This window comes from Pempheris klunzingeri, chromosome 21 (assembly GCF_042242105.1).
Source record: "Pempheris klunzingeri isolate RE-2024b chromosome 21, fPemKlu1.hap1, whole genome shotgun sequence".
Classification (NCBI taxonomy): Eukaryota; Metazoa; Chordata; class Actinopteri; order Acropomatiformes; family Pempheridae; genus Pempheris; species Pempheris klunzingeri.
In genome coordinates, this window is record NC_092032.1 from 12,700,564 (window position 1) to 12,721,795 (window position 21,232).

General features: G+C 39.7%; 2 protein-coding genes across 4 annotated transcripts in view; both read left to right on the forward strand.

Moving 5' to 3' along the window:
- Positions 1-7,483, forward strand: part of ctdspla (CTD (carboxy-terminal domain, RNA polymerase II, polypeptide A) small phosphatase-like a) — a 31,075-nt gene extending 23,592 nt beyond the window's left edge. For both annotated transcript variants that reach the window (XM_070852584.1, XM_070852585.1), the window contains 4 exons: positions 3,772-3,828; positions 5,278-5,370; positions 5,467-5,652; positions 6,323-7,483. In XM_070852584.1, coding sequence (XP_070708685.1) covers positions 3,772-3,828; positions 5,278-5,370; positions 5,467-5,652; positions 6,323-6,448 — 462 coding nt within the window. In that variant the 3' untranslated portion in view covers positions 6,449-7,483. The remainder of the gene's footprint in view (positions 1-3,771; positions 3,829-5,277; positions 5,371-5,466; positions 5,653-6,322) is intronic.
- A 1,062-nt stretch (positions 7,484-8,545) lies between these two features.
- On the forward strand, positions 8,546-21,219 carry vill (villin-like). Of its 2 annotated transcripts, XM_070852574.1 has the most exons (21): positions 8,546-8,720; positions 9,845-9,883; positions 12,993-13,076; positions 13,220-13,294; positions 13,428-13,627; positions 13,984-14,092; positions 14,417-14,527; positions 14,752-14,957; positions 15,059-15,137; positions 15,231-15,329; positions 15,470-15,623; positions 16,095-16,195; positions 16,352-16,489; positions 16,569-16,727; positions 16,942-17,121; positions 17,267-17,412; positions 17,884-18,028; positions 18,926-19,114; positions 19,305-19,373; positions 19,558-19,893; positions 20,765-21,219. In XM_070852574.1, exons 1-21 carry the CDS (start codon positions 8,676-8,678, stop codon positions 20,876-20,878), a joined length of 2,778 nt encoding a protein of 925 aa, XP_070708675.1. In that variant the 5' UTR covers positions 8,546-8,675; the 3' UTR covers positions 20,879-21,219. The 2 variants fall into 2 exon arrangements, with proteins under 2 accessions (XP_070708675.1, XP_070708676.1); XM_070852575.1 differs by lacking the exon at positions 19,305-19,373 and having other exon boundaries at positions 20,765-21,218.
- Positions 21,220-21,232: the final 13 nt, after the last annotated feature.

The window sequence follows — 21,232 nt, forward strand, 5'->3', positions numbered from 1 at the left end:
ACCGTATACTGAGCCCATCAAAATTCATTTTGATCAGGGAACAGTATGCGGTTTGAAATGGATTCAGGCAATGCAATAAAGGAAAATCAGTTGGGAGAGGAAGAGAGTGAAACAGAAAGCGACACATACATAGCATTTTCAGTTCCGTTCAGGACCCTGCAGGATTTCCTGCAGATTATCTTTCTCTAGAAGGAGGTAATTTTGGATCAAAATGTACAAGTTACCAGTGGAATTAGACAATTAGTGCAGAAAAACAACCAGAACTGACAGGGGACATTTCACACAGTGCGCAGATGGACATAGACTAAAAAAGAAACATTACATAACACGTCACATACTGTATGCTTTGTCCTGCATGTTATGGAAGATAATTCGTGGGCCTGCGCTAGGATTAGATCCAGTGTGTGTTGGATGGGTAACAGTTCATGACAGCATACGTGACAATCGTACATGGCAATAATAGTACAAGTTTATTTATATGCCACTTCTCGAAGCCAAAGTGCTTTACAGAAAACACGTGATTATTTAAATTTAAAAGTTAAATATTTAATTCCAAAATCATGGGCATTCATCCACCGCTACAGTATAACAGCCTCCTCTTTTTACTAAGGCTTTCCATGGGATGTTTTTTTTGGACTTGGCTGCAACGATTTCCTCCCATCCAGCCACAAGAGGGGTCAAGCACTGATGTGGACAATAAGCCCCGGCTCACAGTCGGCATCCCACTTCATCTTAAAGGTGTTGGATGGGGCCGTGGTCAGGCTCTGTGCAGGCCAGCCAAGGTCTTCCACACTAAACAGAAAACCACTGATTTATGGTACCTGACGACAAAGGCATTGTTGTGCTGAAACTGTTGTTGAGACACAGTAACGTCTAAAAAAATCATAGTCATGCTGCTGGAGTGAGATTTACTGTGATTGACCGTTTTAAACCAATATGTCTGCCTAAATAAAGGCCTCAGAGCTGAAACAATTAGTTGATCAACCAATTTACTAAATTAGTCGAGCTTTCTGTTTTGAGCTATTTTGATTTACTGTTTAAGTTGTTTTTTGTGCAAAAATGCAAAATTCACTGCGTCTAAACTCTGAGTTGTGATCGATTGCTGGTATTCTTTTATGATAGTGAACTCAATATCTTTGGATTTGAGTAATGGTTGAACAAAACAAGAGATCTGAAGATGTCAAGAACATATCATGTATTTTTCAGCTACTTTCTGACATTTTATAAAGGATTGTCGTGTATTAAAAATAATAGTTAGTTGCAGCTCTGAAAGGGTTTTAGCATAAGTTTCTCCTTGGTATGTTTAGTTCCATATTGTGGCTATATCGAAAAATCTAATGTGCATAGTGTATAAAACAAAATGAGGGAATACGATTGATGAGAATGAGCTCCTCATGTAGGTGATTTCAGATCCACTGTATGTGGACAAACCTGTTGTAATGAGGTGGGCAGGTTTGGAGAGTAATGCCAAATGATGAAGTGCTGCGATATGTGTGTATATAAAGGAAACACTGGACCACAGCCAGACTGTGATCACCAGCTGAAAAAACCCAGAGGAAGTTCCCCCTGTCAAGTCTGTTGAGGTCAACGCTGCTTCAGCAGATATCCATGAAACAAACACTCTCCGTTCTCCCCCTTAACTCCCCCTCTCCCTCCATTTCTCTCGCATATATTACCCTCTCACCCTCACTCCATTTCCATATCTCTTGGCGTCTCGGATCCATCACAGAGCAGCGTGATGAGCAGCTGCTGTGCGTTCAGTCTTCAGATGATGGAGTGATTCAGCAGAAGAAGCAATAGACAGAGGCCAAGTCTGTCTCCACATCTCTTCCTCCATCTGTGGCTCTCTCTCCTCTTTCTCTTCTCTCTGTGAAAGTAGGACCAATGGTGCCTGTCACGGGTTTGGCTCATTACTGGTGCTGTTTTTAGACAGTTAAAGCTCCGGTCTTTTATGTTCTCTTGTGTAAACATTAACCAGCTGAATATATTACAAAAGTGATCCATAGAAGCACTTGCATTTGTCTTTGGAGGGATCTGGAGGCTTTGATTGTGCATTGACTTGCTCTTGCATCACACAGAGAAACCAATCTCTAGCACAGTAGGTCTATTGTGCCACTGTCCCCACTGTAATGGTTGTTTTAGACAGAATATACAGGTGACAATCCAAAGGTCAAAGTGCTGTGTTTAGTATTCCCACAGCGAACACCCTCTGTTGGACGGCATTGAACTGTTAACAGCAGTTTTATGTCGAAAGGCAACTAGAACTGAATTCACAAATACGACACAAACATTGAGGATGTGTGTAGGTTTATATTGGAGCGCAGCTGGTTTGGAGTTCATTGAAAAAAGATTTAGAAGAATTACATTTAACAAATTGTTTACATTTACATTACATTTAATTAGTACAGTTTGGCAGTGTTAATTAATGTACTGTAATTATCAGTTATAACCCAGATGAAGACATTTTCTATACTGTATGATTACAACTATATTGTATTTATTTAACTACTCACAACTACATCTTAATGTTATAATCACATATAACCATTTATAAACGTATTAGCTTAGATACTGCCTATGAATGCTAAATAGGGGGACTTAAAGTAAACTTTTGACAAATTGCAGTAACTAGACCACATAATTAGTCAAAACTGAGTAGATTTTTTAATGATATAAAAATTCTCACACCATAGAAATGTGTAATTAGGAAAAAAGCATGTAAAACAGGTTACAAAAAAAAGAAAAAAGAAAAACAAATTGCAGTAAAGATAAACAGTTAGCTGGAGTGCAGACAGACAAATACTGATCCTGCTGAGAGCTGGATGCTCTAGATAGTCCAAACATTGATTTTTTTCTTCTTTTTTTTTCTTTTGTGGGGAAGAAAAAGGCATCCTGAAAAAGGCATAAAGTTATGTTAAGGTTTTATATTACTTATATAGCAGTTAGATATGTTGGCTAATTAGCCTTCAAACCTCAAACCATTTTCCCTTAACTTCACTGGTTCTGTAGTCATTGTGTCTGATTTTGTTCAGCAGACTTGTAATTTAAAAATAGATCAGAAAAAAAGCACAGTCTAGCATACAAAGTCATCTTAAGCATTACTTTACCGCAGAGTGACGTTCAGTATGCATCAGTGGATGAATTACAGTCAATTCAACTCTCTACAACAAACTATCCAAACAAGTGACAGCTGAAGCTCTTATGGAAAAGCTCTGTTTGTGCTTCTCAAAACTCACACAAACATTTTTTTCTTCCGTCTCTATGTCACCTATTTTTCTTTCTCTCCCTTGCTGAAATGACACTGCTCTGCCTCCCACCTAATCCTTTCATCCTCGTATTTACGCCCTCCACTTGTCTTCCACCCACACCCCTCTGGCATGTCTCTTCCTCTACCTCCTGCACCTTTCCTCTCCCCTTTTCCTGCTTTTAAAGATGATACAAGTCTCGCTGAGAAAGCGACGGCACTCCTCTTGTCCGCGGTTTTGTCTGTCATCTTGTTCGGCTCCCTGGTTGCTCCCTGGAGTCTCACTTCTGGTTTTTATTTAACTCTGAGACAGAGAGCGCTGGAGCAGAGGGAACCACATTATGCATAAAGCCTTCCTAGTTTGCCTCGGGCACCATATAGCAGTCTTTCACCTTTCTCTATTTTTTCTAACCAAAAATCTGGGCATATGGTTTAGCTGTCTCCTCATCATATTGTGCAGTTTTGAGCAAAAAAACAAAACAAAACACAAATTTTGAATCTTTTCTCTGTTTCTTGTCTTCCTGCAGCCCATCAGTAATGCAGACTTCATCGTTCCAGTGGAGATTGATGGGACTGTTCATCAGGTACAGTTAAACTGATGTGGAGGACTTCCAGAAGTAGGCTTGAATAAAATAATATGTATTAATATATAAGATCTCCCTTGGAAGCTGTAGCTCATTCTCTTTTATCTCAAGTCAAAGTGGGACAGCTCATGCGCTACTCCCTGAATTCTGTGCTTTGGGTTTTGTTCTCCGTGTCTTTGCTCGCTGTAAAAATAGATGGGCCGTGATGTGGCTGTGTCATCAGGTAAACAAAGGTTGTTGAGGATCCTCATGAGTGCGCAGCAGAAGAGATGCTCCACTGATTAGAAAAGAAATGACACCAGAAATGAAGATGCTTTGAGACTAGACATTCTGTGCTGTTTGTAGAGTGTATTAATGATGAAGTTTTATTTTCTGTGTCCTGTTTGAAGCAGAAGCAGCTGCACTGTTGCTGTAACCGGGTTCAAGTAATCCAGGATAGGCTTTCTGTATCTGTCTTGGCCTATGCTTGATTACTTGCACTTGGGGGCAGCAGCTAACCCACAGAGACCTGCTGAAGAGGATGAAGACGAGCAGGAAGCGCAAATATGATCACAGAGTAATGTGAAGGGCTGGGTACCAAACTTATTTTTCATTTAAAAAAGGGAAGTTCTCGAATGTTCAACACTGTTTAAACAAAAGGAGTCCTATGATAAGTTTGCCTTAATATTCTAAAATTGACACACAAAAAAGGTGGACAAAAAAACAGTGAATCACTTCCATTAAAACTATTATTTTTGTATTACAAGTTTTCTGAAATTTCATGTTTAGATACGTATACTAAATATGCGCTTATTTGCATGCATTTCCACACTTCCACTTTTTTCATCACTCCATAAATCAGTTAATACTGTCTTACAGCTGGAAAAAAAAATACTGGCATGTTTCTAGGAATAAAATGTAATATAAATCAGCCCATGAATGAAATATGACTGCTCCGCTATAAAAACCGTCAGAATACATACAGGAATACATCTGTAAAGTGTGGTGTATGTAAGTGCTACTGAAGTGGAGATTTCTGGCTCAGAGTGCGAAAGAAACTCATTCTGAGAAAATGGCCTTTAAAGCTAAGAATTTAGGACAAATCTACAAATGCAATTAAAGTGTAATAAGATAAACACCTAAAGCAAAATAACCCCAAAATCTCAAAATTGATCAGCGCATGAAAAAACAAAACACAAACAAAAAGTAGTACACTCTTAGGCCTGGTCAGATACTTGCATGTATCTTACTTTCAAAGGCTCTTATTAGCTGAAAATATGTATTCGTGAGTTTTAGAGGGTAGAAGTATTTAACGTGTATAATTGCATTTAAGATTTATGATGAATTTACGATTTATGTTGAATTAGATATGCGTAAACATTGAGGTTTGATACCCAGCCTTATTGTTGTGTGTCAGTTTGTTAATAGCTGACATCCCTGACATTATGATTTTTTGTGTCTGTGTGTCAGGTGTACGTGCTGAAGAGGCCCCACGTGGACGAGTTCCTCCAGAAGATGGGGGAGCTCTTTGAATGCGTCCTCTTCACAGCGAGCCTAGCGAAGGTTTGTTCACACGTTGTAGCACCAGTCAGTCACATTTATGTGGCTTTACACACACAGCCTGTGTTACACTGATGTTTTTTTTTTTGGTTCGATCAGTATGCTGACCCTGTGGCAGACCTGCTGGACCAGTGGGGGGTCTTTCGAGCCCGGCTCTTCAGGGAATCTTGTGTTTTCCACAGAGGAAACTACGTCAAAGACCTCAGCCGGCTGGGCCGGGAGCTCAGTAAAGTCATCATCATAGACAACTCACCTGCCTCCTACATCTTCCACCCTGAGAATGCAGTAAGTCAGTCCTCTGCTTGATGTTAAGTAGTGACTTTCACCTAAAACCTCCATTATCCTGGACTCCATTATCCTAGTGATCCGAGACAGGTGAGGAGAGGATGGATGTTGTGTTTAAGTACCTGACAAAAAATGTAATTTGTCAGGGGTTCACAAAAATTTGCAAATTATGAGCTCCCTCTTTTTGATATGCTATTTGAGAGCGAAATCTTGTGGTGGTGGTTGACCCAGAAATATTACTGCTTTTTGTTCACACTTGAGCTGCAAAATTTCCAGGAATTTCACTTAATGTCGAGGCAGCAGGAAATATCTAAATCTTCTGTTTGTCTGCAGACTAAAAATGCTGTCAAAATACTTTGGTACATCAACATAAGTTAGTTATGAAGATGATTATATCTGCAAGACATTGTCAGCCGTAATCTGCACTGCTTTAGAAGCAGCTTCGAGCCAGAGGCAGTGTTCCCAATTTCATGAAATTTCTCTCCTCTGTGGAGAAGTTGCTATGCGGAGGGAGCTGCTGTCACTCTTCATGCCTTTGATGTATTTCCCCCATTAATTATTTACACAAAACTTGCACCATCTCCTCACCTATAATGTAACGCTTTAGCATCGACTGTCAGCCGAGTTTTAATGTAAATTCAATCTGTCTCTTCTCTTCTTCTCTCCAAAGGTCCCAGTGCAGTCCTGGTTTGATGATATGACGGACACGGAGCTGCTGGACCTGATTCCTTTGTTCGAGGGCCTCAGTAAGGAGGAGGACGTTTACAGTCTGTTACAGAGCCTGAGGAACAGGTAGCAGACGGCAGCCCCAGCTGCTTCCTCCTGCCTCGGCCCCGGCTGCACAGAGGCCCCACAGCCCGGCCCCGTCCTCCAACCGGTGCTGGGAGTCCCAGCGTGGCCCCCAATCTGAGGACTTCAGGCAACAGCATAATGAAATCTAGAGACAACTGTGTGGATTCTTACCATCCCTGGATCCTGGGATTCTTTGTACAGGACTCCTACTGACAAAAGATTATATTACTGTATGTACATACTATATGTTTCTAAGAGCAAAACATACATAAAGTAATTTTTCTATCAGAGAGGAGGTTTTACTATTCTATCAAGTAATATTTTAGTTACCAAAAGTAATCGAATAGACAGAACGAAGAGTTTTCTGTTTCTGTTTCGAGAATGGGTGACCTTTTGTTTTTTTGTGTTGAGCTGTGCTATGCAGGCTGTTGTTTCTCGTATGACCTTTTGTTCAAACAACTGTGATTTCTCTTCTCTTACAGAATGAAGTGCCTTCATTACTGTGCTGATTTTGTTGTGTCGGGTGATGGGATGCGCATTTTTATGCTGCATATTTACTCAAATCTCCAAACGCATATTAACTAAATCCTTAAATTGTAGTTGGAAATGAGTCTTTGGTAATCGTCATTTAATCTGAGAAAACAGAAAAGAATCATATCTTGAAATGTATCCAACTAGCCTGTCAGACCTGGATGACTCTTTGCTTTTGAGTTCAGTAACATTGAATTGTTAAATTCACCAAAGATTTTTACAATTCAATGTGATTCGTGGCTGAATGACGTCATTTGATCTTTGACAGTGACTGTAAATTGATAATCCTTGATGACATTGAAACCCCACTTTCTTATTGAAAAAAAAAAATGAAACCTTTGTGATGGCATCACCGTTCACCAATAAATGTTAAACTTTTGAGGAAAACATAATTAGCTTAGATTACATGAAATTCTATTTATTGGGGGAAAGGGGGTTGGGTGCATTGTAAAGACTGCTGTTGAAATCGTACTGTAAAACATTATTAAAGTTGCAAGTTTGCACACTGTCAGATTGTACCATGGTGTAATGACTTACATGAATGTTAAAGCTACTAAAATGCATTTTTTTTGTTTTTACATGAAAGCAAGTGACTTTGTGAAATGTGAAAGTCGTCACTTGCGGTGACAAACCCACAGAGAATAATCAGCAGACTGCCATTTGTCTCTTATGTTTACAGCAAAAAAGCTCTAATAAAGCAACCGTACGCTACCCGCTCAGCACCAAACGATAAACAGAGCAAATTACCGAAGCTGGTGAATGTAATGTTGCATTTAGCAGCTAAAGTCTGACATATTTCCCTCAGGAGTAGGTGGAAACCAAATCAGAGCTAAAAAAGATTGAATATTGGACTTACAATCATCATATGGCCAGAGACAACACTCCTAATAAATATTAATGTTGCTTCATGCCTGCTGGATGCTTAAATAGACAACTGCTTGCTAACAAATTTATATTATGTGACAATTTTGTATTCATAGTTTGCTTCTGCTGCCCACTAGTAGATCAAATTCTGATGCATGTTTAAGTGACATGTGAAGAGCTGATTTTTAAAAATGTAAATAGTCATAAGTTTAAGGTTCAAAGTTCATTCTTGAAAAAACAGTCAGGAGAAACAGTCTCACCTGTGGTCCATTTAATAGCCTCTCTAGAGCTCGCTATCATATCACATGATCTTCATCAGCAGATGGAATTTGCTCCAGTCTTTGAATTTTGTTTTGTTTCAGGTCAACAAGGGGGAGAAGTCCTTGACATTGCACCGTCTTTCAGTAGTTTGATAATGCAATGCATACATTTTAGTTCATCTGAAATAGATTCTGATTAAGATCCTAAAACTATAACTAAAACTAAAACTACTTTTACTTGGACTACAAGAGGACACGAATGACTTCTTTGACAAAGGTTGAACCTTTGTAGTCTGCAAGGTTAAACAATCTGCAGGTGCATTAAAAATATGGATAGAAACTGGTTAATGTGCAACCACAAGGAGCTCAACTGCATGTGATATCTTGCTGTGAAGTTTTAGCTTCCGCTTACGTAGCCGCCACTTTAACTGCAGCAGTGGATTAGGCATTGCAGAGCCCATTGTTCCAGCCTGAACAACTCTTGTGTTTTCTGTTTTTCCTCTTAATTTTAATGCTGTCCTTCAGATATGTGGGGACTGAAGTTCACCACCTTGTTGAAATGATCATATTTTCATAATGGAGTCCAGGATTGGATTTAAAAATGAAAAGCCATGGCCAAAGGTAAGAACAACTTTCACCCTGTAGACTTTAAGCTAACGGTTAAAAAATAAACCAGGTTAGTTATGTAACAATCTGTTTTTCAGATTCCCTGGCAGGGATTGTGTGAACTATATAAGACAAAAACAAGTGTAATAGATGTATCCTTGAACAGAAAACATCAGCAGGGAACCACATCTATGATTCATGCACTGACTGCAACGTGCAACAGAAGTTTACAGATTGTTCACACAGTGTTTGGGGTAAGAGCAGAAGCAGAGTTTGATGCTTTTGGTGGAGAAATAATAGAGCCTTGATTTTTGATCTCAAAGTTTTCCTTAGCTGTAAAAGCACATAACCCAATATTTATTTCTCTTCAATCTTTACATTCAGCTCAGTGTTTGAGTAAGGATTAGTAAAAGATTACCTTGTTGTCACTTCAAAAATTGTGCAAATCAGTTTGGATACAGCATATTAATACATTACATTACATTACAAAAATAAAACACTTGTCCTTTGGGGGATCAAAGCCCAGAGCTGTAAACCTTCAATAATGTCAAGCATTCCTCCTCGAGTGTCTGTGTGAGTAGGCACAGAATGAGAGATTTAGCCACAGAAAGCTTCTGATTCCTTTCCAATACCACTCGGAGCTCCTTCAGTCCAATTCCCCCATCTGCTAGTTGTAACAGTTGTGAAATGAATAATTGGTGTCAAGTGGCCCCTGTAATGCCCGCTGCGCTGCTGAGGGCTCAGTTGAACATAAACACATCTCCGGCTGGCTACTTCAAGCACAATCAGGAAATCAAGTGAGGCTCAAGCCCAGGTATTTTATCAATTTTCTCAAGCACCTTGACGTTGTGGTGCATTCTGTAAGTCTGGTTCCCTTCATACATCCTGAAAACAAGCCAGAATTTTTATATCAATACTTAATACTTTGCCTGGAGACAATGTAAAAAAAGGCGTATTTAAAGCTGTTGTACTGTAAATATGGAGACAGGAAATTGCAGGTGTGTTCAAACGTGGGTGTGGAGACAAATACACCCATCCCTCTCCGCCACACACACTTCAGCTTGCACACAGGAGGTGAGGCCAGCGATACTTCATTGCATTAAGATAACATCTCACTAATCCACCTCCATAACTTGCAGGAGACATCCAGGGCTTCACTTCACCGGACGCAACACAAGGTGAGGTCTATGCTTTTATTTTGGTGACATGTTTCACCAGATCATTTTCAGCTTTTTGAACATCTCTCTCATTTTTTTTTATTTGAATCACTGCAGATTTCAAAAACATCTTTCTGATCATATTATGAAAAATGTACTTCTGAAAGATATTCACACTTTATGGTGTGTTTTCTAAGCCTACATCATTTCATATTAAAAGGAGATGAAGACATTAGTTAAATTTGTATTTAGATCAATAACAAAGCTCATTGTTTACACTGAGTCAATGGACACCGCAGGTCAATTGAAGTGGAACCAGTCATTCCTGTCACAGTAATGGAAGAGACGCCGGTCTTCAATTTGTCTTTTGTTTGTTCAAGTTTTTCATTTATTTTGAGTTGGATCGGGTTGCAGAACTCAGTGGCTGTCTTTAATCAATTCATGTAAAGTGGAGGGAAGGAGGAAGACACCCATTCTCTTCTCCCCTCAGATTTTTTATAAGTTTATATAGGCAGTAGATTTAGATGATAAAAGTGATAATTTTATGCCAAATAAATCCGTTGAGAATGTGAATTTATGGCAGCTTTGCTTTGGTGACTTTTTTTTGTTTTACAGATAGATCAGTCTGTCACACACTGTCAAATATAGCATGAGTGAAACTGTTTGATATTTATAGTAGCCATGGGTGTGGCTTCTCCTTTGCCCAGATAACAAAAGGAATGGTCACTAGATTGGTTAGTTTGGTCCTGTATGAAGAACATGGTGACAAGTGGCTTTTAGAAACAGGACAAAATCCCAAGTAAAAAGTGTACAAATCTTCCATTTTGTGAGGTCATTACTGTTACCATCAAACTATTTAATTTATTCATTTGAATGGGACCATGTACAGTGTTAGACATGTGTTTATCCACGGTAGGTCACATTTAAACATACATGCACTGACAGAAAAGCACTGAACAAACAGGACAGGACACATAGTACAAAATAAAACAGAATTGTATCCATAATGATAACAATAATATATCTTATAATAATAACAGTATGATTGTCAGCAATAAGTGAATGTTAGACAAATTGAAAGAAAAGAGTCACTGATTTCAGAGTTGGACAGCTTTAAGCAGACTTTGGGTTTAAAGTGAGACTATGTACATTTTAATTGCAGAGATAACACAATCTTCATTTTACAAATTAAAAGTTGAGTTCATAAGGCTAAAATTCTCCTCTGCTCAGTTCAGTACACTCAGGAGTTGAGCTGCTACAGCCTCACTTGGTCTGGTATGACTGAGTGAGGCCTATGTTGGCTAATGTGACAGATATTACTATAAAGGTGACATATCTGAATCAATTGGCTGATTGTATGACTCTTCTCTACTTGGCTACTGTTACACAATGTTTTAGCATTTACTCATATCCTATAATTGCCACAGTGGTTGCTGTCTCTAATACCAAAAGCCAACTTTCAGCCAAGCCCTGTTATTTTATTTAAATCTCAACCCTTGTTTCTGTTTGTTCTGTGTGTGTGCCACTTCTTTATCTGATTGAGCCTTGATAATATCAATAAAGGGTGTGGTTAACATCCTGGTGGAGTATAGCTGATCTCACTCACCTAACCTTTCTCCACCCACTCCCATCAGTCACTGCCCAGCAATGCATTTTACTTCAAACCTGGAGCAAAGATTTGACTCTGAAGCAGCGTGCAGTATGCAAGCCATGAATTACTGGCTGGGTTATTTCTCTGGAGAATGACTGCAATCACAGTTCTCCCAGCTATTTGACAATCATACCATATATGCAGGGATCCTATATTTGCATTAATGATGTGTTGCCGACAGCGTGACATCCCACTGAGCCTGTATCCATACAGCGTGTCACCACTAAGCCTGTATTCTCAGCTCAGCTGTGGTACAGTGTGCTTGCTTATCAGTGCTGCTGGTTCTGATATCTGAGTCAAGAGGCAGCTTAAGCACCGCTGATTGCAGAACTTGTATGTTGCTATGGCGCCAAGCTGACACTCATTAGGGGGATTAGAGGTGTTTTGCTGTCAGAGATCCAATCTTTTGAAATGGTTCACTTGTCATGTTAGAGACATCTGTTTCCTGAGAAAAGATAGGGAAAGAGCACTGAGGAGGAGGAGCCTTCAAAAATGCAATATTTGAAGTACTTTGGAGGAGTTATAATTGAATATGTTTTATAATATGCTATTTAAGGCTCTAACACACACTTAACGTTGTTTGACCAGGAGCTCAAATCAACTGAGCCTCAACTCTACTGAGCATTTCAGAGTTTCAGACTCATTGTTTTGGTTTTCGGTCTCCAGCTTTATTGTTTTGATTAACTCCAACCACTTTTTTTTATTTTCAGCTAAAAACCATCTGTATAGTATCTATCTTGCACCAAATGGCATTTAGCAGTATTTAGCAGGTAAAGAGCAAAATATATCTCTCGGGAGATGGTGGATACCAAAAACAGAGCTAAAAGTGAATGAATATTAACCATAACATTACCATAATTTTTACTAATACATAACCAACCCTAATGTATACGTATAAAATCTGGAAGTACTTGTAGAAAATATATGTTGGATCTTGTGGATCTTATTATTATCATTTACAGTGGTTGTAATTGGGGTGGAGTTAATTCTAACTACTTTATTTGGTGGTTAACAGTTTCAGTTATGAATACACATTTTATAAGCTCATCATATGTTAAATCTTAAACTGAAGATTTCATAGCTGCCAAATCATTGTGGGGCAGAAAAGGTACACTATTAACCCAGCAGAAGTAGAGGAAGCATCAGGAGCTCAAAATAGAGATATTCAGGTAAAGAAGTACCATAAACTGGGCTTTAGTACAGTGCTTCAGTGAATGTAAATGCCCATAAATTATTGTACTAATAATACTAGATATTGTGCTTCAGCGTCACAAAGATTTTTAAAGTTTCTGTTATTTTCCTTGTGTTCTATCTTTTCAATATAAATCTCATCTGCTTTAAATGGGTCTTATTACATTAATCAGACACCTGGACATGTGTACATTAATTCAAACATAGCATAAGAAAAACAGTGTTCAATGGCAAGTTAAAAAAAAGGCAATTCTCACCTCAGTTTCTTGCCTTCCATGTGTTTTTCAGTTCAGCAGAATGATGAACGATGACAGTCAAGACGCATTTAGAAATGTCAGCCAAAAGCCAGGCCTGCAGATATGGACCATCAATGTAAGTCCTTAAACAAGTACTGTGAATGAGGACATCATTGTCACACTGCTGAACCTTAAGTTATGTGTGGCATGCTGAAATTTTAATTTCATGTAAGATATCATATCATTATGTTTTCACAATGTTCTTGTTTTCTTACTCAGAACATGCAGATGGTGCCGGTTCCAGCTCAAGGCTATGGTAACTTCTTTGAAGGAGACTGTTACATTGTTCTTTATGTGAGTACAATACTGGCTGATTTCTCAAGTGGCTATAGAGAGGCTCAGCATTAATGGAAGCAGGTGGTTTATGCATGCCTTGATAGTATGTGTGCATCTGAGCCCTCTATCTCTGCATGTTGTGTTTGACCAGATAAGTCAGAACAAGGGCTCAGGCCAGTCGGCTGACATCCACTACTGGATAGGCAACTCCTCCTCGCAGGACGAGCAAGGTGCAGCAGCCATATACGTCACGCAGCTGGACGAGTACCTGGGTGGGAGTCCGGTCCAGCACAGGGAGGTGCAGGGCAACGAGTCACCACGGTTCAGGAGCTACTTCAAAAATGGCCTCATGTGAGTCAAAGAAAAATGTGAACTCAAAGGGGGTTGTGACCAAATATAGTCACACACACACACACATACACACACTTATGCTGTAATCTTCCTGAGACATGGCTTACAGCAGTAATCCCTCTGCATGAAATCATTATGACATACATTACACTTGTTTTGTTGGGGCTTAGCAAAGAAAAACAGTTTTCTTTCACCCAGTTCATTAACCTTTGACTTTTTATTGTGAATTTGCTTTGATTTCAAAATGAACAACACAAGAAATGCTCTCGGGTGCTTTTGCATTCATCCTGCCTACAGTTTGCTGTAGTTATTTTATTACACTTGAACTTCGGTCATGTACACTGATGTCTCCACAGCTACAAGAAGGGTGGGGTGGCCTCGGGTTTTCACCACGTTGACACAAACGTCTACAACGTCCTGCGTTTGCTGCACGTCAAAGGGAGGAAGCATGTCACAGCCGCAGAGGTATGCAGAATATAAAGGGCTATGACGGGGATTAATGCTGCCTGCCTGGTACCTCCCACTGGAGCTATCACAGGCGTCACACAGCCACACTACGAGGGGTGTTGGCACTCCCTCTTAAACAAATTATGCCGTGCTTGTTGTCATAGCTGTCAAAGTAGGTGTTAATTGCCCAAGGAGTGTTATGACTGTGTGGTGTTTAATTATCATTTTCCTATGTTAACAACATTAGTTTCACAGAACGTTTTTTTTCATGCTGTCCATTTGAATAAAGGTAAAGTATCTGTTACCTCTCCATCATGTTTAAGTGAGTGTGCATGTGTGCAGGTGGAGGTGTCATGGAACAGTTTTAATAATGGAGATATATTCCTGCTGGATATGGGGAAAGCCATAGTGCAGTGGAACGGCCCCCAAAGCAACAGGAGAGAGAAGCTAAAGGTAATCTGCTTTGATTGGGTGTAAAAGATCAGTACTCACATGGTTTATAAGTAAAAGTACAAAAGTGTCACCAAAGAAAAGTCATTAAAGCATAAAAACGTAAGCAGGATTGCAGGATATTGAAGCTGCTTTAATGATTTAAACCAAACATTAAAGTTAGTTTAAGTTGAATTAAAAAAAAGCTTAATTTTAAGCTTCTCTCTTCTCTCCTCTCTAATTTGCAGGCAGTCTTGTTGGCTCAGGACATCCGGGACAGGGAGAGAGGAGGTCGAGCTCAGATCGGCGTCGTGGAGGGAGGAGACGAGCAGGACTCCCCGGAGCTCATGAAAGTCATGATTGCGGTGCTCGGCCAGAGGAGTGGCCCTCTGAGGGAGGCCATTCCTGATGACAAGCCTGACCAGGTGCAGAACACCACCGTCAGACTCTACCAGTAAGCAGAGTGATTTTCTCCTCTATCCTTTGCATTATTACTGCAGCGTGTTGGGAATATTTTGGCCATTCAATAAAATCACCCTCTGTGTTTCTCCTCAGCGTTTTTGAAAATAGCGGGAATCTAGTGGTTCAAGAAGTGGCCACACAGCCTCTAACACAAGACCTGCTGCACTCCTCTGTAATTGTCTTTTAATCCCTCAAACGTGTTCCTTCGATACTGTTGATAATGTCCTGTCTCATTGTTCATTGTCTCTTTTTCTCCCACCGTCAGGACTGTTACATTGTGGATCAGAGAGGCTCCAGTGTGATGGTGTGGAAAGGCAAACAGGCCTCCAAAGAAGAGCGGCAAGAGGCTCTCAACAGGGCAGTGGTGAGTTTACTAAATAAAGCTCCTTTATTTTCTATAATTATTCAGTATTATGGTTCCATTTTGCCAAGTTAGATGATGGTAATTTATCATGAAAGGTACTCTATATGACTCTATACCTTCTATTCTATATTTTCTACCAGGGCTATATCAAAGCCAAGAACTATCCATCCAGCACCAGTGTGAAGGTGATGACTGAAGGTGGAGAGTCAGCAATGTTCAAGCACTTGTTCAAATCCTGGAGCGATAAAGACCAAACTCAGGGTCTGGGTACCACATACAGCATAGGAAAGATAGGTAACCTCTAAATAACCTTTCATTGGTTCACATTTTTGTCAGATAGATTTAAAATGATATTCTATAATACACGTGTGTGCCCGGCAGGTTAAACTTAGGGCAGATGATTCTGTCATTTGAATTGATGTGATACTTCAATATTTGCCCCATCTATATGGAGACCCAAAGTGTGCAATATTTGCTAAAATCAGTCACTGCCATATACATAAATATGTACATATGTGTATATATGTGTACAAAATATATAATATAAATGTTTTAAACTCAGATCATTATGTATATATCAGATCACTTTTTCACTCCACCTCTTTTCACAATAAAAGTCCTTAATGTAATGAAATTAAATTCAGTTTTTATTTCAGAATATTTTGGGTTATTTTTCAATTTAATTATAACATTTCAGTCTAGATTATGTATTTTGTTTGTGTATGATTATTCATTTCTAATGCTGAACACTTTGGGTCCATACAGCAAAGGTAGAACAAGTGAAGTTTGATGTGATGCAACTCCACGCACTTCCTGAACTGGCAGCACAGCAGCGAATGGTGGATGACGCCTCTGGAGATGTTAAGGTGAAAGAAACATGTGGAAACATTGTCTAATGCCAAAAATGCACCGAAACACAAAGGGTGGACTTTGGATCACTTTAGCTCTGTATCATGAGAGGAAAAAAATAATGAAACTTAACTTTTGATTTTAATTTTTATTAATTCTCATGTTTGTGACAGGTGTGGCGTATTGAGAACTTGGAGCCTGTTGAAGTAAATCCAAATACTTATGGACAGTTTTATGGAGGAGACTGCTACTTGGTGCTGTACACATATCAAAGATCGAACCAGCGGCAATACATACTCTACATGTGGCAGGTCAGTGTCTCTTTCTCACTCTGATGAATTAAAAACAGCTACCCTGTATGAACTTGATTTTGTGTCTGTCCTACATCAGGGCCGTCACGCCACTAAGGATGAGATCACAGCTTGCGCCTACCAGGCCGTCAATATTGATAACAAGTACAATGGAGCTCCGGTACAGGTCAGGGTGGTCATGGGAAAGGAGCCTCGCCACTTCCTGGCTATTTTCAAAGGCAAACTCATCATCTTCGAGGTACGATTTGTCACTCTGAGAATCTTTTTTTTTTGGCTGGATGAGAAATGCTCAAATGCACAAAAGGTCTATATCTTATTTGTGTGTGCTATTGTAGTAGGAGGCTGGAGGAATTGTGAAAATAATGCATAAAAACACTATACAAACTGGAAAAAAGGTGCAAGTGTGTACAAATCGCTACATGCATTTTCCGTATGTGTGTGTGTGTCTTAAGGGTGGTACAGGACGACCTGGTGTGGTCAACCCTGACGGAGGTGCCAGGCTCTTCCAAGTGAGAGGGACTAATGAGCTGAACACCAAGGCCACCGAGGTGCAGGCGAGGGCCTCATCTCTCAACACCAACGATGTTTTTCTGCTGAAGACTGATCAAATATGCTACCTGTGGTACGGGAAGGTATGTGCTTTGTTATGGAACACTGTAACAAGCTGTAAAAAGCCTCACATGAACTCCCCTCAAGGAACAAAACCGTGTATCTGTTCGTGTTTTTTCATTTTCAGACAAATATGTGTGTGTTTGATGTCTGCTTCTGCTTCTCCAGGGCTGCAGCGGGGATGAGAGGGTGATGGGGAGAGCGATGTCTGATGTGCTGTCCAAGCAGGACAAGCAGGTGGTGATGGAGGGCCAGGAGCCAGCTGAATTCTGGATAGCTCTGGGGGGAAAGGCCCCCTATGCTAGCGACAAGAGGTAAACACAGTCAGCAGCAACATTACACCTTTGAATCTGGCTTTTTTTTTGTGATATCACTTTTATCTGAGAAGAAATTTTTCTTTGCAAACTTCTCAGTTGCTGGTTGGGTTTCTTGCTCAATGACAATTATTATAAACTATGAGCATTCAAGCCAAACCTTGTTGTTCTTTTCATATTTTCTTTTTACACTATATTACAGTAAATAAAGCCAAAAAGAACAATTACAATAACTGCCAAACAAGGACATGTTTCCAAAATGTGTCCAAAAGGCCCTTTAATCATATTTTGAAACATTAATGAGCTTACATTTAAATCTGCATGGATTATTTTTATATCAAGGTCAGTGGAATATGCCCAATGTCGTCTGAATCCAGTGAAATTTAGTCTGCCCCCCCGCTGCACACATGCACACACACACACACACACAGAACAGATTATGCAGTTGTAATGGCTGTGTTGTTGTTTCAGACTGCAGAAGGAGGAGCCTGCTCACAGTCCCCGGCTGTTTGAATGCTCCAATCAGGTCGGTCAGTTTAGAATGACCGAGGTGGATGACTTCGCCCAGAGCGACCTGGATGAGGAGGATGTCATGCTACTGGACACCTGGGAGGAGGTGCGAGGTTTAAGTAGCTGAAAACACCAAAGACTTTAGGTTGACATCTGTAGATGCAGAAGAGCATCGTCTGCCCAATCGTAGCTACTGGGAATTCAACTGTGTAACTTAAAGCAAATAGAAACAAATAGCAAGCAGTAAATTTGATGAAGATATTTATCAATAAGCTATGAGAGTAAGAGCTTACTTTGCTGCAGAAAATGCAAACACTATAAACAGGTTAAACTAACTTAGAAAATTAATTGTTTATATGTGAGATGTTGTGTGGGAGGAGCAGTAAGATGAAGCACTTAAAGGAATAATTTGACATTTTGGGAAATGGGCGCATTTGCCTGGAAGGGTTATTTCTTAACCTCTGGACTGAGCCGGGTGAGCTGTTTGGTAAGCTAACTGTCTCCTAGCTTGATTAAGTGTTGGGCTTATTTTGCAAAAACATTCATCTTACAGGGATCCTATAAGGATCCTATCAATAATTAGGTTCTAAATACATTATTTTGCAGTGCAGCGAGAATTCCTATTTTTTATTTGAACCAACTTCTTTAAAAACTGTCTAGAAATGAGACTGTATGTTGAAACAAGAAAAAATAAGGCAGGTTGCAAGTAGATTTTTGAAAATTTGGTGATTTGATTTATTTGATTTCACAACAAAACTTGTTCAGTGAAGTAGGCACCATGTTTTATGAGGTTATTATATGTTTTGAATGAAAAGTACTGTCAAGTAAATGTAGTGGAGTAAAAAGTAGACTCTTTGTCTCTCAAATATTGTAAAGTATAAAGAAGCATAAAATGGAAATACTCAATGAAAGTATAAGTACCTCAAAATTTTACTAAATATACGTAGTTCACAGTGCTGGAAGGGATTTATCTCCTTTTTTTCTTTCTTGCAAATCACCTCAGATTTTCTTGTGGGTTGGAAACTTGGCCAACCAGTACGAGACCAAGGAGGCGTGGAACAGCGCCCAAGAATACCTGAGGACCCACCCAGCAGGCCGTGACCCTGACACGCCCATTATCTTTGTGAAACAGGGATACGAACCACCCACCTTCACCGGCTGGTTCAATGCATGGGATCCACATAAGTGGAGCGTGAGTTTGTTATAGGCTCTCTTTGATCTCAGTGCTTTCAATACAATAATGCTGCATGAGTAAGGTATTACAAATCACTTATCATAGTATTCTATGACTACATTTCCATCACATCAATGCCAATTGAGAATGACGTCAAACCTGCATGCTTACTAATTTTCAATCCTGGCTCACTTGATCTTCTCAACAGGGAGGCAACTCCTATGAGGAGGTGAAAAAAAAGCTGAGTGATGCAGCATCGCTCTTACAGATCACTGTTGTAAGTGATTGACTGACACTAATCCTAACATTAATGGACTAAATGTACTAATATCCAAATGCAAATCCAATAACTACTAATGTCTCTAAAGTGATACATAATGATGTAACTAATCTGTGAATGTTTTCCTTTTCTCTCAAATGTCGTGGAAAAATCCACTTAAAATATACTTTCACTCTGACAGGATCTGAAGAACTCTAATCTCAATAAGAGTGCTGTTGGGAATAGTGGAGGTGGTTACAGGGCTCCAGGAGGCCCAATGGGCTCCCCTCCAGTCTACAGACTCCATGGGGGTGATCTGTCCCCTAGACCCTCTACTCCCACCAGCCCATCTCCCCAGAGAGCCCAGTCCTCTGTGTCCACGAATCTGTCCCCCTCCTCTAGCTTCACTCCATCATCTCCAGCTGGTGACAATGTGTCCCCCTCTGCTGGAGGCTCTGAGATGTATCTGGACCCAGAGATCCTCATCAATAAGTCTCCCAGCGAGCTGCCGCAGGGAGTGGACCCCTGCCGCAGAGAGGTGGGTGCAGAATCATGGATCCCGTTCAAATGGCCCAAAAACATGGAAATCATTATGTGCTTGGAGTTAATCATTGTGTGAATGATGCAAGGATGGATGGATGGATGGCTTAGTGAACACCCTTTATTGTTAGAAAGTCACAGAATTCAGTAAAAAGTTGGGATGGCCTGTTGGCAGAACGGCTCTGCTTTAAGAAAATAGACAAGCTTTGGACAAGTCATAAAACCGCTTTTCATCTCAAGTGTGAACTGAATACTGAAGTCTAGATACAGTTTTCCAACCAACAGCAGCTCCTGAGAGTTCTGCTTCACCTGCAGAATATCGTTGAATCAGACACAAAATGGAGAGAAAGAGATGCCAAATGACTGCAGGGAGACATGAAACAACTACAAAGAGACAGAAAATGACTACAAGGAGATTGATAATAATTACAAAGAAATGGGGAAAAATGACCACAAAGAAACACAAAATAACTACAAAGAAATTCAAAACAACTACACAGAGACATAAAAATAACTACAAAGAGACAGATGCAAAATAACTTGAAAGACACAAAAATAACAGCAAAGAGGAGGTGCAAAACAACTCTGAAGAGACAAAAACTACAAAGCTGTGCAAAACAACACTAAATAGATGTAAAACAAATACAGGGACACAAAATTACAAAGAGGCACAAAACAACCACAAAGATACATAAGATGACTACAAAGAGACTCTGTGTGCCATTGATGTTGTTTTGTGTGTCAATATTCCTCCCATGGCTGCAGATGACTGTGATTCAGGGGGATATGTTATAATTAGCACGTCCTGATGTAATAACACAAAGTGTACAGTAGAGGTCAGCCTAACTGTTTTCTGTGCTGAATTTCAGGACTACCTGTCTGATGTGGATTTTGAGAACCTGCTTGGAACAAGTCGCTCAGACTTCCAGCGGCTGCCAAAGTGGAGGCAGAGTGACTTGAAGAAAAAAGCGGGACTTTTCTGAAAAACACTTACAGTTGAATTTCTCAGAAATGCTGTCAAACCTGTCTTGCTGTAAGTGATTTAAAATGTTGGCCAGAATTATCAACATGATTGTGATAAAACAAAAATCTAATTTTAAGGACACGTTACACGTTGAATTAAGATTATTTCCAATTGTTGCTTTATATTTATCTTTATTTACCATGATCGAGTTTTCTTTACATATTATTGTCATTTGCCTTGACTGAATCACTCCCATTATGAATAAAACACACAAAAACACCAATCAGGGACTCTACCGGTTTTATTTGAGAGCTTGTGCAAATGCATATAAGTGCATACGGAAGTAAATACTGAAAGCCCTGACAGTCATGAG